This window comes from Pseudophryne corroboree, chromosome 3 (genome assembly GCF_028390025.1).
Source record: "Pseudophryne corroboree isolate aPseCor3 chromosome 3, aPseCor3.hap2, whole genome shotgun sequence".
In the NCBI taxonomy this organism is placed as follows: Eukaryota; Metazoa; Chordata; class Amphibia; order Anura; family Myobatrachidae; genus Pseudophryne; species Pseudophryne corroboree.
In genome coordinates this window covers 494,523,905-494,543,206 of record NC_086446.1, presented here as the reverse complement: position 1 = coordinate 494,543,206, position 19,302 = coordinate 494,523,905, and the positions used below count along the sequence as shown (strand labels likewise).

At 47.5% G+C, this 19,302-nt stretch overlaps 1 protein-coding gene across 7 annotated transcripts in view; it reads right to left on the bottom strand.

The window, feature by feature from the left end:
* Window positions 1-19,302, bottom strand: part of DNAH9 (dynein axonemal heavy chain 9) — a 1,014,643-nt gene that overhangs the window by 151,891 nt on the left and 843,450 nt on the right. For all 7 annotated transcript variants that reach the window (XM_063960955.1, XM_063960958.1, XM_063960957.1 and 4 more), the window contains one exon: window positions 18,153-18,275. In XM_063960955.1, the coding sequence (XP_063817025.1) occupies window positions 18,153-18,275 (123 nt within the window). The remainder of the gene's footprint in view (window positions 1-18,152; window positions 18,276-19,302) is intronic.

Below are 19,302 nucleotides of genomic sequence, written 5' to 3'. Positions count from 1 at the left end.
CCCTTGTCCATAGTTTCTAAAGCAATTGGCGTTGGAGCTCTGTGGAGCGCTCCCGACCGCGGCCTGCCTGGGATAAGTTTGCTTACCCCGGGTACCTTGACGACTGCCTCCGAAGCAGGAGGAGGCAGGATTTGGCCGATCCGCCGTCCGCGCCTTACCCCTGGGCGGACGACCCTGCGCGGTGGTGCCCGTCCGCCCCCGGCTTCCGGGGCTCCTCCGTCTGCTGCGAAGCCCAAGTGACTTTGAGCCAGACCTAGACGACCTTGAACCCAAAGTCCATGACCCGCTAACCATCCTGCTTCTACCTACGCCCCTCTGATCCCGAAGAAGTGCGCTGCAAGTCATGTATGAGAAGCATGTACCGAATCACGTTCCTGTGTTCGACCGGCCCATCTTCCAGGTAGCACGCCGCGAAGACCCAAAAACCGGCCAGCCAGTTATCGAAGGTACGGAAGGCCTCGGCCCCGATGTCCCTCTTTGCAGCCGCCAACCTATACTCCTTCTTCGCTTCCTTCGTACAGCCGAACACATGCACGAAGTCCCACTGCGAATCTTCCTACGGCCGCTATCCCGCAGGCCCCGCATCACTGCAGTGCAGTCGCAGCGAACAAAACCGTGCAAATCGCTGCGTTTCTTGGCCCTGCGAGCTTCCTCCCTAATCCGCTTACGCCTCTTCGAGCTCCCAGCTGCCCCGCCGCCCTTTTGGCGAATTTAGTCGCCTGATTCCTCGCCCTAGTCGCGCTACTGACTTCGGACGCCTGCGACGACAGAGCAGAGGAAAAGGAGGAAGAGGAAAAGCTGCGAGAACTGGGACTCGTGAATGAGCCCGCTACCGACTGTAACACCTCACCTGCACCCGTCGACTGCCCCGACACGGAACCCTCCGGCGTGGCAGAACCGACGTCTTCTTACTCGTCTCCACCATCTCTACTTCGCCGCGATCCCCTGCAGGAGAGAAAAAGGTGCGACAGACACAGGAAACAACTGCGGCGCATGCCGAGCAAATAGTGAGGGGGTTGTCCCCGCAGCTCGTCCCTGCCCGTCCTGTTCCGGACAGTGCTACAGGTCTGCGGCGGCCTCTCCGAGCTCCCTGCAGGCATGGCAATTTGCCGCGCCGCTGAAGCTGACCGCCTTCCGGACCAGCCTTCCATCGCGGCCGCTTCGGAGCTTACCGCTACCCCCGGTGACGTAGCCGCAGCCAGCGGCCGTAATGCCGCGCCCACCTTGGCCAGAGCCAACGCCAGAGTTCCGGAGGGGCCCTCACTGCCCCGAACCACGGCGCCGGCTACCCGGTGCCCCCAGCCGGGGCCCTTGCGCGCCTGCCCGTATGACGCCCGACGGCGTCACCCGGGGGCCGACGTCTGCCGACCCGTCCGCCTTGGCGGGGGAAAAAGGGGGGGGGGCGCCCGTCACTACCGAGGGACTGGCCGTCGGCGCCAACGCCGCTCCCCGAACCCCCCGCTCATCGTGCGCGCGCCCCGACTCCTGGTGCCTCCAACACCCCGTGTTCCCCCTGTTCATCCCTCCCTGCAGACTGCTTATATTATCATGACGGAAACCACCCTCGTACCTCTCCTCCCCCCCCCCCCCCCGCCGGACTCCGGCTGCAGCGGAGCAAGCTGGGGAGACCGAGAGGCTGACGCCGCCGCTGCGCGCCCCCGTGCGCGAACGGCGACGCCGGAAGCGAGCGTGGGTGCGCGCGCACCTAGTGCGCGCGTCCCACTGCTTCCCGGCCGGCCGCATCCCCCTCAGATCCGCCGCGCGAGGCCCAGTGACAGACCTCGCGCGGCTCGCAGCCGACTCCCTTCTGGCCCCTCCACCCTGCGAAGTGCTCAAGGAGCTGAACTTGAGCCCCGTGCGGCTCCACGGACGGGCGCCCACACGGCGCGCATGCGCGCGCCCGCCTCACACTAATCACCCGCCGCGCTCGGAGGCGGGGGCAGCCGCCCTTCCACCTCCGGGCGGCCGGGATGCACCGCTGGCCCACCTTGCCCTCAAGTCCCTCCGGCCAAGCCGGCCCGGAACCCAGCGTCAAAGCCGACCCCGGCCGCCACACTGCGGCCCTGCTCGAGCCCGTGGAGGCCGAATTGTAGAGGGGGAATGCAGAGTAGGGTGTTAAATAAAGCTAATGCCAGGGGAAACACAGCAAAAGTTGGGAAGCCTGCCATGCAGCACTCACCCACTCCAAGGCAATTTCACCAACAAGAGAGAGACCAGATGCCTATCCTTCCCTATATATACTAACCCTCCCCTTTTCCCAAAGGGCTGTACTTTCCTTCCAGCTAGGTCCACCCCTCACAAGATGTTTAACTCATTCCTTTCCTATGCTGTCAATTCTCTCTCCTTGCAGATTGAACACACCCCACCCAAATCTAACTCTCTCTGCACATGTTATATCTGCCTCCCCTGCAGTGCACATGGTTTTGCCCAATTGCTAACAAAAATCCTGCTGCGATCAACTTGGAATTACCCCCACTGGGCCTAATTCAGCATGAGTTGTAGTTGTGCAAAAAAATGCACAACTACAACTCATTCCACTAACATGCAGGGGGCCACCCAGCACAGGGCAAGGCCGCCCCGCCCTCCACCGCTAACATGCTAAATGCTTCGTTAAGCAGCGAATCGCTCGCATGATAAGGGTAGCCCCCTGCAGACGGCAGGCCGCCATAAATCGGGTCGCAGCAGCTCCATGCTGAATTAGGCCCACTAGCCGTATAATTACTATAATCATTATTAGATGAATCATTTAGTTTATGGTAGCAAGAAAATGAGCATTTAAATTAATTTTTAAAGTGTTGCAGAGCCCCTAATCCCATTCCCAGCCACTGATAAATATACAATAACGTGTCATATGTGCAACAAAAACATTTGCTTTGGCCAGTCAGAATGAGATCTAAGTTTGGCACAGAACATTAGCTCTGCATGCCTGTGCAGTTATCTGCTTACTGCCCTACATGGGCCCACTGTGATCCTGTTGTTTGGCCCAATCAAATGACTGTGTTCCTGGATTTGGAAGCAGCAGCTGTTCAGGTAACTGGAGAATCCAAAACTCTCACAAACAAACGTACATCCTGCATTATTTACAATGGTTTTATTGAATGCCTGGCTACTAGTAGAGATAAATATTCCTGACATCCCCGCATGAAAAGATCGCAGCAAGGCAAACTCTTGTACACTGAGATAAATTAGCAGTCTCATTATGTAATGATTTATGTATGGACAAAAGATATGATGAACTGAATTTTCCATCTTGTGGTGTTTGCATGTAACAGTAATTTTTGTTGTACATTTTAATTAAACCGACTATTAATAGTAAAAAAGAGAAGCACCTGCTCTACTATAAAATAGCGTAAGATATAAAGGGAGTTAACCTATGTAACAAGCTGTGAGCTGTGCCTCATATATTTTTACTTCTATACATCCAGACCACAGTAACATAGTTAATGAGGTTGAAAAAAGACAAGATGTCCATCGAGTTCAACCTATAATTTTATTAGAGTGTCAAAAAACGGAGGTATTCAGCTCTTCCCAGCCGCACTCTCTCTTACCTGCGCTGCACTCTGAGGCACTGGTCATCATCTACTGGTTCATCTGACGTCCTGTGCTGTCTGCCACTTCTCTGTGTCTTCATTACCGGCGCTCCCAGGCCTGGTGCCCATTGCGGTCTCCACTGCCCGCTCCACGCTGGCAGTTCCCTCCAAATCCAGTCATGGATGGCGCCATGAAAGTTCTGATCAGCTGGCCGCACAGAGTCCAATCAGGAACCATTTCACAGTCATGTGATTATCCCCACCACTCAACAGCAAGACAGGGGTATAAATCCTGAGTCTCAGCACAGGCAAATCGCCAGTACTTTGTTGTCTATCAACCTGTTGTGAGCTCCAGACTCTCTTGTTGAATTCAAGACAAGTGCAGTTTCCATCTCTAGTACTCCCTGTCTTCCTGAGCTATCCAGTTCAGCTACTTAACTCAGCATCGCAACATATCCATACACTGGTACAGCCTATCCCAGTGATCCTAAAGGGCTGCTCAGTTCATCATTGCAGCATATCCAGATTCACCGATACAGCCAATCCCAGTAATCCTGAAGGGCTGCTCAATTCATCATTGCAGCATATCCAGATTCACCGGAACAGCCAATCCCAGTGATCCTGAAGGTCTGCTCAGTTCATCATTGCAGCATTTCCAATTCGCTGGTACAGTTTATCCCACTGTTCCTGAACAACTGCTTCTGCAATCCATTGCAGCATTTCCCAGTTCGCTGGTACAGGCTATCCCAGCGTTCCTGTAAAGCAGCTCCTGAAAATCCGTTGCAGCATTTCCATATTCACTGGTTCATCTCATCCCAGTGATAGTGAACTCTTAGTGTTATGAATTTCCCAGCTATTCTATTGCACTGGTAACTCATCATTCCAGTGTTACAGTTTCCCTAATAGCTGGTACCACACAATTAACTCAATTCTACTCATACAGCATCCAGTCAGGTGTTCCAACATTGCCAAACTGCCACGTCTATGAATAAGTATATCCTATATTAAACCAGCCCAATTCCGTCCTGAGGTCCCAGGCCAAAACCCAGCAGCTCAACTTAGGGGGTAATTCCAAGTTGATCGCAGCAGGAAATTTTTTAGCAGTTGAGCAAAACCATGTGCACTGCAGGGGAGGCAGATATAACATGTGCAGAGAGAGATAGATTTGGGTGTGGTGAGTTAAATCTGCAATCTAAATTGCAGTGTAAAAATAAAGCAGCCAGTATTTACCATGCACAGAAACAAAATAACCCACCCAAATCTAACTCTCCCTGCAAATGTTATATCTGCCTCCCCTGCAGTGCACATGGTTTTGCCCAACTGCTAAAAAATTTCCTGCTGCGATCAACTTGGAATTACCCCCTAAGTCCGGATTCTTAAACAACCCTAGCCGTGACATACAGTAGAGTTAATTAGGGCAAGATTCCAAACAATGGCTTGTACTGAGTAGGAGGATTAACAAAAGGGCAACTAGGGGTAACCCAGGGGTTCCCAAATATGGAGATCCCCGCACTGTGGTATAATGTGAACTGGGGTTTTTTGTGTGGCATAATATGAACTAGGGGCACTATAGTGTGTTCAACACATTTGCACATTATTTCCATATCTCTAAAACAACCCGATTTTGGTGGGTCAGTCCAGCTTTTCAGGCACTGTCCCGCCACCCCACTCATAGGGCTGCAGTATCCCGCAGTGGGGGGTGGGTGGGTTGGGAGGTCCCTTATCAGTTGCTGCTCTGCCTAGCAAAGCAAGTAGTGAATAGATGTCATCCGCATGCACAGAGTCTATTCCGTGGAGGGAGGGACATGTTCAGCAGCATGACAAAAATGGGGGGCATGAGCCAGTGGACAATATTTCTCGCAATGTAATGTCCCCTGCCACGAGGACACCCTCTCTTTTTGGGCTTGATGCAAATTATGAAGGCGGTACATTTTGCTTATTATACTTATTAAGAAGATTGCCAGTATATCATACAAATTTATGGTAGGGGTACCCACAAGTAAGTTGCCCTGGTGCCCCCACAAACCTTAAAGTGGCCCTGCTTGTAGATAGTCCATACAAAGCGCTCATCCTAAAACAGCTTTGCACATAAACATGTGATAGTTATCAGTATATCAGCCATAGAAAGGACTTCTGCACTGTGCTGTTACAGTTACTAGTACAGAACTAGCTTGTCACTCTTATTGCTCCACTTGTATTTCAGGACTGATCATACAGCAGTTATGGGCAATGGGGGTAATTCCAAGTTGATCGCAGCAGGAATTTTGATAGCAGTTGGGCAAAACCATGTGCACTGCAGGGGAGGCAGATTTAACATGTGCAGAAAGAGTTAGATTTGGGTGTGGTGTGTTCAATCTGCTATCTAATTTGCAGTGTAAAAATAAAGCAGCCAGTATTTACCCTGCACAGAAACAAAATAACCCACCCAAATCTAACTCTCTCTGCAAATGTTATATCTGCCTCCCCTGCAGTGCACATGGTTTTGCCCAATTGCTATCAAAATTCTTGCTACGATCAACTTGGAATTACCCCCAATATACGTACCTAGTTTATTGTCAAATCTGCTTATTATAGCTTGGAATACATGTTTGTAATGTTTTCTGGCATGTTATTCCAGTTAGGAGACTGTTTCTTTAAATGTATTGTTTTTAAGTATTACTAAGATTAAGTATAATGTCTGACCCTTGGGATCTGCACCTGAACAGTATCTGCTTGCTATTCACTACATTACAGTGTAATAATCATCAGTCCTGAATAGAACCTCTCTGCTCAGAAAGAAGAGCTTCCCAGCCCTCACAATGGGGGTGATTCCGAGTTGTTCGCTCGCAAGCTGCTTTTAGCAGCATTGCATACGCTAAGCCGCCGCCTACTGGGAGTGAATCTTAGCTTATCAAAATTGCGAACGAAAGGTTCTCAAAATTGCGAATAGAAATTTCTTTGCAGTTTCTGAGTAGCTCGAGACTTAATCTTCCAGTGCGATCAGTTCAGTGCTTGTCGTTCCTAGTTTGACGTCACAAACACACCCAGCGTTCGCCCAGACACTCCCCCGTTTCTCCAGCCACTCCCGCGTTTTTCCCAGAAACGGTAGCGTTTTTTCACACACTCCCATAAAACGGCCAGTTTCCGCCCAGAAACACCCACTTCCTGTCAATCACATTACGAACACCAGAACGAAGAAAAAACCTCGTAATGCCGTGAGTAAAATACCTAACTGCATAGCAAATTTACTTGGTGCAGTCGCAGTGCGTACATTGCGCATGCGCAGTTAGCGGAAAATCGCTGCGATGCGAAGAAAATTACAGAGCGAACAACTCGGAATGACCACCAATGTACAGAGATCAGACGCACAGAATGGATGTTCTTTTATCAGTGTCTTCTGCCAAAGGCAATTCTACAGACACATTTGAAATGAGCGCTGCAGATGTGAGCTGGGCCTGGCTGTGCTTCATGCACAATAACTCTTTGAGGACATACAAGAGGGCAGAGAGGGCATCTCTGGGATATGGATACTCACTCATCCAGAGCCGGCCCTAACCAATATGATGCCCTAGGCAAAATTGTGGCTGGTGCCCCTAGCACCACCGCTGGTTCCGCCTCTGACCTTGCACCTCTTTCCCAGCACCATCACCCCTCACCCATAGCAGTCTTTATTTTGGTGTTTGCACCCCCTATATTTTAAATACAGTAGGAACAGTTAGCACATTTGACGCACAGCCCAAAGAGGGGTGTGTTTTTGCTGGCAAGGGTCATTGCCACACAATAGTAACCCCAATTCCAATTACACCACACAGTACTGCAACTTTATTCACATTTTATCATGCGATAGGGTCCATAATTCATATTGCATCCCACAAAAGTATCACTTTACCTTATAAATGTTACTCTTCACAGTAGAGCCCCTTATTCACATTACATCACACTGAATTGCTCCTTATTCACATTACAGAACACCCTATTGCTCTTTATTCACATTAGATAACACAGTAGTGCCCTTTCTATACACAATGCCACATAGTAGAGCACCTTATACACATAATGCCACACATTAGTAATGCATTTATACACATAATTCCACACAGTAATGCCCCTTACACATATGAGACACATTATTAATGTCCTTATAAACATAATGTGCCTTACACATTATGACAACCTTTATTAATGCCCTTTTACACATAATGTCCCTTACACATATGCCGCACATTATTAATGCCCTTATACACATAATGACACACATAGTGCCCTCTACACATTTGCTGCACATTATTAGTGCCCCTATACACATAATGACACACATACAGTAGTACCCTGTTACACATATGCTGCACATTATTAATGCCCTTATACACATAATGACACACATAGTGCCCCTTTACACATATGTTGCACATTATTAATGCATTTTTACATGACACACATATTGCTCCTTACACATATTCCGAACACTACTGCACAACCAACCCACTCACATGCACACAGCACTCACACTTCCACTAACACTGTGACCTCTGCCTCTGCTTGGATACAGATGTGTCCTCATAAATCTTGCCTCAATGCTAACGTCGGGCACACCTTTTTTTTTATGAAAATGCATCTTATTTGCATTGCTATGTGGCTAGGCTGCACAAGCAGCTTCTGCTGATTAAAATGATATGCAGCATGCCTATATACTGTGTGAGACTGTGGCTGTATCTGCATGTGAAATGCTACACACAGAATATAGGCATGCCGCATATCATTTTAATCAGCAGAAGCTGCTGATGCCCCTAGGCATATCAAATGCCCTAGGCAATTGCCTAGTTTGCCTATGCCTATGGACGGCTCTGCACTCATCCTACTTTTCTTTCTGGAAGTTTGCTGGAGCAGTCACGCGAGGACATAGCACTGCGGTGGATATACCCTTTTGTCTGATGCTAATTCAACCATTTAAAGGAGCATGCTGAGAGAACGCTTAAAAAAATTTAAATTTTATTTCCACTGTCGTTTTTAGAAATTGGTAAATAAACTTATAGAATTGCTTATTCCTGCACTCACCTATGTACAGTCATACTGTTTAGTCCCCCCAGCCCCAACATACTCTACAGTAAAATGAGATTTCATCCATACAACCTAAGTAGTGCCACCCAGTGGCAAATATGACAAATTGGAAGCTTGCTGGGCACTGCAGGGACGTTTACCCTATTTACAGTTTCAGAAGAGTTTTTCCTTCCTTTATTTTTCAATCGAAGGGCCTAATTCAGACCTGTATGCTGCGCTAGCAGCGTTCGCAGGCTGAAAGCCGGTGAAGTGTGCGCACGCACAGAAGCCGCACTGCGCGTGCGCACACAGTGAGATGCGATGGCATCTCACTTGTGTGATCGCCTCTGCCTGATTGACAGGCCCAGACGGTCGGGAGCGTGTCGGCAGCATTGGGACGGCATTGGAGGGGTGCAGTCCTGACAACGGAGGCGTGTCTGGACCGGGCTGCGGCGGCTGTGTGACATCACACGCAGCCGCTGCGACCATAAACATGGCAGGTAGCCGTCTGCCTTAGCAGCTAGGCTGCATAGGCAAAGGGCTTCTCGGCAGGTTTCATCATACACTGAACCCAAATCAGTTTCTAAATGGACAAAAGGGAGAGCTGTCCAGGACTCGTCAGCACCTACTGATTAAATCTATTGCTGATCCAAAATCAGCAATATTTAGAAATAAACTGTAAGAAGGAAAATGAGAAATCAGGCTGTCCAGTATGGCAGTGGGTGGCAATTGCATTTTATTTCGTCAAGGTGGCAGAATAAATAAGATTTTAAACCTACCGGTAAATCTTTTTCTCGTAGTCCGTAGAGGATGCTGGGACTCCGTAAAGACCATGGGGATAGACGGGCTCCGCAGGAGACATGGGCACTTTAAGAAAGACTTTGGATCTGGGTGTGCACTGGCTCCTCCCTCTATGCCCCTCCTCCAGACCTCAGTTAGAGAAACTGTGCCCAGAGGAGACGGACAGTACGAGGAAAGGATTTTTGTTAATCCAAGGGCAAGATTCATACCAGCCACACCAATCACACCGTATAACTTGTGATATACTAACCAGTTAACAGTATGAAAACAACATAGCATCAGTCCAAGACCGATGAAAACTATAACATAACCCTTATGTAAGCAAAACTATATACAAGTCTTGCAGAAGAAGTCCGCACTTGGGACGGGCGCCCAGCATCCTCTACGGACTACGAGAAAAAGATTTACCGGTAGGTTTAAAATCTTATTTTCTCTAACGTCCTAGAGGATGCTGGGACTCCGTAAGGACCATGGGGATTATACCAAAGCTCCCAAACGGGCGGGAGAGTGCGGATGACTCTGCAGCACCGATTGAGCAAACAGGAGGTCCTCCTCAGCCAGGGTATCAAACTTATAGAACTTTGCAAAGGTGTTTGACCCCGACCAAGTAGCAGCTCGGCACAGCTGTAGTGCCGAGAGCCCTCGGGCAGCCGCCCTAGATGAGCCCACCTTCCTAGTGGAATGGGCCTTAACCGATTTTGGTAACGGCAATCCTGCCGTAGAATGCGCCTGCTGAATCGTGTTACAGATCCAGCGAGCAATAGTCTGCTTTGAAGCAGGGCCGCCAACCTTGTTGGCTGCATACAGGACAAACAGTGCTTCTGTTTTTCTGATCCTAGCCGTTCTGGCCACGTCAATTTTCAAAGCCCTGACCACTTCAAGGGACTCAGAATCCTCCAAGTCACGTGTAGCCACAGGCACGACAATAGGCTGGTTCATATGAAAGGATGAGACCACCTTAGGTAGCAATTGAGGACGGGTCCGCAATTCTGCTCTATCCATATGAAAAACCAGATAGGGGCTTTTATGTGATAAAGCAGCTAATTCCGAAACTCGCCTAGCCGCAGCCAAGGCTAACAACATGACCACCTTCCAAGTGAGATATTTCAACTCCACTGTTCTAAGTGGTTCAAACCAATGTGACTTCAGGAAACTTAACACCACGTTAAGGTCCCAAGGCGCCACCGGAGGTACAAAAGGAGGCTGAATATGCAGTACTCCCTTCACAAAAGTCTGTACTTCAGGCAGAGAGGCCAATTCCTTTTGAAAGAAAATGGATAAGGCCGAAATCTGAACTTCAATGGAGCCTAATTTTAGGCCCAAATTCACTCCAGTTTGAAGGAAGTGAAGAAAACGGCCTAGATGGAATTCTTCCGTAGGAGCATTTCTGGCCTCACACCAAGAAACATATTTTCGCCATATTCGGTGATAATGTTTAGATGTCACGTCCTTCCTAGCCATTATTAGCGTAGGAATGACCTCATCCAGAATACCCTTATCCGCTAGGATCCGGCGTTCAACCGCCATGCCGTCAAGCGCAGCCGCGGTAAGTCTTGGAACAGACAGGGACCCTGTTGCAACAGGTCCTGTCTTAGAGGAAGAGGCCACGGATCTTCTGTGAGTATTTCCTGCAGATCCGGATACCAGGCCCTTCGTGGCCAATCCGGAACAATGATTATTGTTCTCACTCCTCTTTTTCTTATTATTCTCAACAAACTGGGTATGAGAGGAAGAGGAGGGAATACATAGACCGTCTGGAACACCCACGGTGTCACTAGGGCATCCACAGCTACCGCCTGAGGATCTCTTGACCTGGCGCAATACCTTTGTAGCTTTTGTTGAGACGGGACGCCATCATGTCTATTTGGGGCAGTCCCCACCGACTTGCAATCTGTGCGAAGACTTCCTGATGAAGTCCCCACTCTCACGGATGCAGGTCGTGTCTGCTGAGGAAGTCTGCTTCCCAGTTGTCCACTCCCGGAATGAACACTGCTGACAGTGCGCTTACATAATTCTCCGCCAAGCGAAGAATTATGGTGGCTTCCGCCATCGCCACTCAGCTCCTTGTGCCGCCCTGGCGGTTTACATGAGCTACTGCGGTGACGTTGTCTGACTGGATCAGAACTGGTCGGTCGCGAAGTAAGGTCTCCGCTTGACGTAGGGCGTGGTATATGGCCCTTAGTTCCAGGATGTTGATGTGAAGACAAGTCTCTTGACTTGACCAAAGGCCTTGGAAATTTCTTCCCTGTGTGACTGCTCCCCAACCTCGGAGGCTCGTGTCCGTGGTCACCAGGTTCGATCCTGAATGCCGAACCTGCGGCCCTCTAGAAGGTGAGCACTCTGCAGCCACCACAGGAGAAATACCCTGGCCCTGGGGGACAGGGTGATCCGCTGATGCATTTGCAGATGTGACCTGGACCATTTGTCCAATAGGTCCCATTGGAAAGTCCTTGCATGGAACCTGCCGAAGGGAATGGCTTCGTACGTCGCCACCATTTTTCCCAGGACTTGAGTGCAATGATGCACTGACACTTGTTTTGGCTTCAACAGGTTCTTGACTAGAGTCATGAGTTCCTGAGCTTTTTCTATCGGAAGAAAAACCCTTTTCTGGTCTGTATCCAGAATCATGCCCAAGAAGGTCAGACGAGTCGTAGGAACCAACTGTGACTTCGGGATATTGAGAATCCAGCCGTGTTTCTGTAACACCTTCAGTGAAAGTGACACGCTGTTCAACAACTGCTCTTTTGATCTCGCCCTTATTAGGAGATCGTCCAAGTATGGGATAATTGTGACTCCTTGCTTGCGTAGAAGCACCATCATTTCCGCCAATTACCCTGAAATTGGTAATGACAATACTGTACCGTAATACTCAGGTACGCCTGATGGGGTGGATAAATGGGAACATGAAGGTATGCAGCCTTTATGTCTAGATACACCATAAAATCCCCCCCTTCCAGGCTGGCAATGATCGCTCTGAGCGATTCCACCTTGAATTTGAACCTTTTCAAGTATAGGTTCAGAGATTTTAATTTTAAAAAAGGTCTGCCTGAACCGTCCGGTTTCGGGACTACAGCCAAGGTTGAGTAATATCCACTTCCTTGTTGATGGAGGGGAACCTTGAGCACCACCTGTTGGAGATACAATGTGTGAATTGTATTTAATATTATCTCCCTTTCTGGGGGAGAAGCCGGTAGGGCCGATAAGGAAAACCGGCGAGGAGGCACCTCTTCGAATTCCAGCTTGTAACCCTAAGAAACAATTTCTATTGCCCAGGGATCCACCTGTGAGTGAACTCAGATGTGGCTGAAGAGTCGAAGACGTGCTCCCACTGGGGCAGACTCCCTTAGCGGAGCCCCAGCGTCATGCGGTGGATTTAGTATAGGCCGGGGAGGACTTCTGTTCCTGGGAACTAGCTGTGCCCTGCGCCCTTACCTCTGGTAAGAAAGGACGCTCCGCGTACTTTCTTGTTTTTCTGCGACCGAAAGGACTGCATTTAATAATGTCGTGCTTTCTTAGGCTGTGAGGGAATATAAGGCAAAAGATCAGATTTACCAGCTATAGCTGTGGAGACCAGGTCCGAGAGCCCCTCTCCACCCAATTCCTCACCCTTGTAAGGTAAAACCTCCATATGCCTCTTTTAGTCGGCATCACCTGTCCATTGCATGTTCTACAGGACACGTCTAGCAGAAATCGACATAGCGTTGACTCTAGAACCCAGTAGACCAATGTCTCTTTGAGCATGTCTTATATATAAGACAGCATCTTTTATATATCCTAGGGTCAATAACATGGTATCCTTATCTAGGGTTTCAATCTCCGCTGATAAGGTATCTGTCCACGCTGCTACAGCGCTATAAACCCCTGCCGACACAATCGCCGGTCTGAGTAGTGTACCAGAATGTGTGTAAATGGACTTCAAAGTACTTTTCTGCATGCTATCTGCAGGATCCCTGAGGGTAGCTGTATCTTGGTATGTCAGCGCTACCTTTTGGGTAAACGTGTTAACGCCCTGTCCACCTTAGGGGAGGATTCCCATCGTATCCTGGCCCTAGCAAGGAAAGGATACGCCATGAGAATTCTTTTGGGAAACTGCAGTTTCTTCTCTGGAGATTCCCGCTATTTTACACACAATTCATTTGGTCATGAGAGGGGGGAAATGTTATCTCAGCTTTCTTCCCCTTAAACATGTGTACCCTCGTGTCAGGGACAGATGGGTCATCAGTGATATGCAAAACATCTTTTATTACAATAATCATATATTGAATACTTTACTGCCAGTTTTGGCTGTAACTTTGCATCATCGTAGTCGACACTGGAGTCAGACTCCATGTCGGCATCAGTGTCTATTATTTTGGATAGTGGGCGTTTTGAGACTCTGAAGGTCCCTGCGACATAGGGACAGACATGGATAGATTCCCTGTCTGTTCTCTAATCTTTTGTGCAATAAATTTACCTCAGCACTTAATTCCACATATCCAGTCAGGTGTCAGCGTTGTCGACGGAGACACCACACACACACATTTGCTCCATTTCCTCCTTAGAAGAGCCTTTTACCTCAGACATGTCGACACACACGTACCGACACACCACACACTCAGGGAATCCTCTTATCTGAAGACAGTTCCCCCACAAGGCCCTTTGGAGAGACAGAGAGAGAGTATGCCAGCACACACCAGGCGCTAATACCCCAGGAAAAACACACAATGCTTTTACCCAGTAGCACTGTAATACTATTATTTGCTGCCAATTATGTGCCCCCCCCCCCCTCTTCTCTGAAACCCCCTTTCACCGTGGATAAGCAGGGGAGAGTCCGGGGAGCTTCCTCTCAGCTGTGCTGTGGAGAAAATGGCGCTGGTGAGTGCTGAGGGAGAAGCCCCGCCCCCTCGGCGGCGGGCTTCTGTCCCGCTTAAATATAATAAAAACTGGCGGGGGCTCTTTATATATACAGTGCCTAGCTGTATATATATCTCTTTTGCCAGAAATGAGGTTTATATTGCAGCCCAGGGCGCCCCCCCTGCGCCCTGCACCCTTACAGTGACTGACGTGTGTGAGGCGTGTGGGAGCAATGGCGCACAGCTGCACTGCTGTGGGTTACCTCAGTGAAGATCATGAAGTCTTCTGCCGCCTCTGAAGTCTTCTTTTTCTTCTCATACTCACCCGGCTTCTATCTTCCGGCTCTGTGAGGAGGACGGCGGCGCGGGGTCGGGATGAACTCCAGGGTGAGACCTGTGTTCTGACTCCCTCTGGAGCTAATGGTGTCCAGTAGCCTAAGAAGCAGAGCCTTGAAACTCACAGAAGTAGGTCTGCTTCTCTCCCCTCAGTCCCTCGATGCAGGGGGTCTGTTGCCAGCAGGCTCCCTGAAAATAAAAAACCTAACAAATATACTTTCTGTCAGGAAGCTCAGGAGAGCTCCTTAAAGTGCACCCATCTCCTCTGGGCACAGTATCAAACTGAGGTCTGGAGGAGGGGCATAGAGGGACGAGCCAGTGCACATCCAGAGTCAAAGTCTTTCTTAAACTGCCCATGTCTCCTGCGGAGCCCGTCTATCCCCATGGTCCTTACGGAGTCCCAGCATCCTCTAGGACGTTAGAGAAAATAGTATTAATTAGAATTACAAAATTAAATGTGAACTTTAAATACTTCTACAGAGAACTAGAACTCAATGAACACCAAGCTAGTGCTAAAGAAACATATGTTCAAGCATAAATCCAGTACATAAATGGTTAATTATTTACCAATGATTTATTGAAAATAATTTCTGCACATAAATTAGTTTCTAATGAAATGGCTACATTTCATTTAATTGCCATAAACGTTCACACCTACTATACTCAGACAAAGCCTGTGTCTGACTGTGAGGAGTCTTCAGATGGCATCCTTTCTCAATGACCTGCTACTTCCTATGGGAAGGAGTCCAGAGTTGTGTAGAGGGACAAGAGGGATCCATTCGGATCTCTCCGCTGGTTGTCGTAATGTTCATGTGCATGCATGACCTCCAGTTCATACAGTGCACTAACACTGATAAATTAGGCTCGGCAGTGCTAGGTTTCATTGCTATGGTAGCTGTGGTGATAATGAATCAGTTGTCCCCACACCAGAGCAATGTTGAATTTCTCCGGTGTTTTAGTGGCAGCAAGTTGGACACAAAGGGGCAGATGTATTAACCTGGAGAAGGCATAAGGAAGTGATAAACCAGTGATATGTGCAAGGTGATAAAGGCACCAGCCAATCAGATCCTAACTGTTAATTTACATATTGGAGCTGATTGGCTGGTGCCTGTATCACCTTGCACATATCACTGGTTTATCACTTCCTTATGCCTTCTCCAGGTTAATACATCTGCGCCAAAATTAGCAGCAGTGCCGGATACAGCCCTTAGACACTTTAACTCTTCCTTAACTAGAGGAGCTGTCACTTAGAAAATAAGTTAATATTCAGTGAGAGAGGTGAAGCGTCAGCTCTGAAGACAGGGTATGACTATCCACCTGTCAGGATACTATCATCTCTCAGCATGTTGTACATTCGTCTCTGTGCACAACCCTGTGACAGCCTGCTATCAGCATGGGCCATACAGACGTGGTCTCTGTGTCTTCTGGGATGTTGTGATGGATTTTATAGTCATTATGGAAAGCCCTTTTGGGACCCACGGAGTCCATAACGTAGATGGAATTTATTACTATAAAACATATTTGGGCAGCCTGTGTCTCTAGCTGTTGTGGAACCACAAATCCCAGCATGTCATCAGTTACCTACTTGTGCAAAAAGGATTTTATTCTAAAGGGAGAGAACACATTTTACGAAACCTAAAGCTAAAATATACTTTGTTACAACATAAAAAAGAGGTTTCCCAAACTCTACCATTGCAGTCCAGGATTTAAGAATAATGATATTCTTGAGTATTAACTGAGGTCAGTACCATAAGTTCATCCCCGTTGTCCGGATGCAAGTTAGAGCCCTTTGTTCCCCCACCTCCCCCCCAAAAAATGGAAAATATATATATATATATAAATATATATATACATCACTCTCTGTATATATATATATATATATATATATATACATACACACACACACACACACACACACACACACACAGTGCATCCGGAAACTATTCACGGCGCTTCACTTTTTCCACATTTTGTTATGTTACAGCCTTATTCCAAAATGGAATAAATTCATTTTTTCCCCTCAAAATTCTACACACAATACCCCATAATGACACTGTGAGGAAAGTTTTTTTGAGATTTTTGCAAATTTATGAAAAATAAAAAAACTAAGAAATCACATGTACAAAAGTATTCACAGCCTTTGCCATGAAGCTCAAAATTAAGCTCAGGTGCATCCTGTTTCCACTGGTCATCCTTGAGATGTTCCTACAGCTTATTTGGAGTCCACCTGTGGTGAACTAAGTTGATTAGACATGATTTGGAAAGCCTATCTTTTCCACACATCTGTGATCACCAAATTTCCAGGAGTTTAAACTGCTGCACCTGTGTATAATGCCCAAAGGTACCCTTGGGCTCATGTATTGCGTGTATATCTGGCTCTGGTGCTAGCCAGCGTCTCCTGAGCCATTAAGCTCACCGCATGTCCCTGCATACAGCGCACTATATATATATATATATATATATATATATATACAAATACACATACGTATATACATTGTGGCTGTATCAGCAGGGATTGTGCTAAGAAACAGGTTATATTGAGTGTGGCTGGAGGGATCAGCCAACACAGAGAAGAAAAGGGACGTGGTAAGAAGGGATCAGCACAAGATCCCGGTGGCCAGGATCCCGGCGGTCAGGAGCCCGACGCCAAGAGCCGACAGCTGTGAGACAGACTCCAGCTTGGGCTGCAGTCAAGGTTGAGCAGGCCAGGTGGCCAGGATTCTTTATATATATATATATATAGCAAACAAATCAGGGCACTCGTGGTATGTAACTCCAAAAGAACAACTCTGTAAACAGAAAGACTTGCAACGTTTCGGGCTTTAATTGCCCGTCGTCAGGCAATTAAAGCCCGAAACGTTGCAAGTCTTTCTGTTTACAGAGTTGTTCTTTTGGAGTTACATACCACGAGTGCCCTGATTTGTTTGCTGTTTAAATCCCCTCTTGTGTGCACCGTGGGAGTTGATGTTAATTTAGAGTGCCGGCCAATCGCAATATATATATATATATATATATATATATACACGCATACATACAGTACACACGCAGATACATGTAGATGTCATTTGTATATGTGCAGCTGGAATGTAAATGAAGACACTAAGTACCCAATAGGACTAGGGAACAGCAGTAATTTCATGTCAAAACAGCTAGTAACAGCTCTCTTTTTTCCTCTAAATCTTATTACAAACAAAGGACATCATACTCCATCATTCAAATCATGTTATTGTCACCAATAATTACTCAGAGGCTGTGCTAAGTGCTTTTTGTAGCTGTATGTGATTTCATCCTTACTGCTATATGACCCATTCCACCCTAAGACCAAGAGGGAAGAGGTTAAAATGAAAATGATACATCCATATTACTGTAGGGTATAGAAAATGTCACTGTAGGCCTACGGCTTCATTCTATAGCCCCAGGAAACCAGTGATCATACTTTTCACTTGCATTGTGGCTCATGTGAGTGGTAATGTGCCAGTTTATATGTCCTTGATATGAATCAGCTGGGACAGAGACAAAACAGCACGTGTCCTAGTTACACATCTAAGATCACAGAAAGGACATGCAGGTGTCTGGCAGTATAGTTCGTAAATACAGCACCAGAGGGTGCACAGTCACAATGAAACACTTACTGTACCTTGATTCCACCCCAGGACTGGTTGGAAAGGAAATCAACTGGGCTTGTAAGGCCAGGCTGGGCTGGGAAACGCAGCAGGAAATCTAACTCAACTGTATTAATCTCTTTACTCATCAGCAGGATCTGAAACACATGGCAAATGTTCTATATGTTGTCACTGATATACTCCATAAAGTCAGCCTTTACTGCTGTATACGCAAGTGTAGAGGAAATCAACATGCAACATTACAGCTGTTCTGGTACTACAAATCCTAGCATGCACTGTGGAAACAGTCAGACTGCTTACCTCTAACTGTAAAAATACATGCTATGCCTCATTTGTGCAACTACAAACTACAAATCCAAGGATGCCTGACTATCAGGGCTAATTTCATAATGCTGGTATCTCCAGCTTGCTTAACAAAAAATGGTAACATCTCCATAATGAAGTGAACAGTGACTATGGCCAGTAAACACATGATAAATCAGTGGCAGCCTAATACAGACAGCTAAACTGGTACTAGTACTGTAACTGATAATGAGGACTAGTGCAAAACACTGGTGCTGTAACTGACAATAAGGACTAGTGCAAAACACTGGTGCTGTAACTGATAATGAGGACTAGAGTAATACTAGTACTGTAACTGATGAGGACTAGTGCAAAACACTGGTGCTGTAACTGATAATGATGACTAGTGCAACACTGGTGCTGTAACTGATAATGATGACTAGAGTAATAATAAGATTTTACTCACCGGTAAATCTATTTCTCGTAGTCCGTAGTGGATGCTGGGACTCCGTAAGGACCATGGGGAATAGTGGCTCCGCAGGAGACTGGGCACAACTAAAGAAAGCTTTAGGACTACCTGGTGTGCACTGGCTCCTCCCACTATGACCCTCCTCCAGACCTCAGTTAGGATACTGTGCCCGGAAGAGCTGACACAATAAGGAAGGATTTTGAATCCCGGGTAAGACTCATACCAGCCACACCGTATAACTCGTGATACTATACCCAGTTAACAGTATGAAATACAACTGAGCCTCACAACAGATGGCTCAACAATAACCCTTTAGTTAGGCAATAACTATATACAAGTATTGCAGACAATCCGCACTTGGGATGGGCGCCCAGCATCCACTACGGACTACGAGAAATAGATTTACCGGTGAG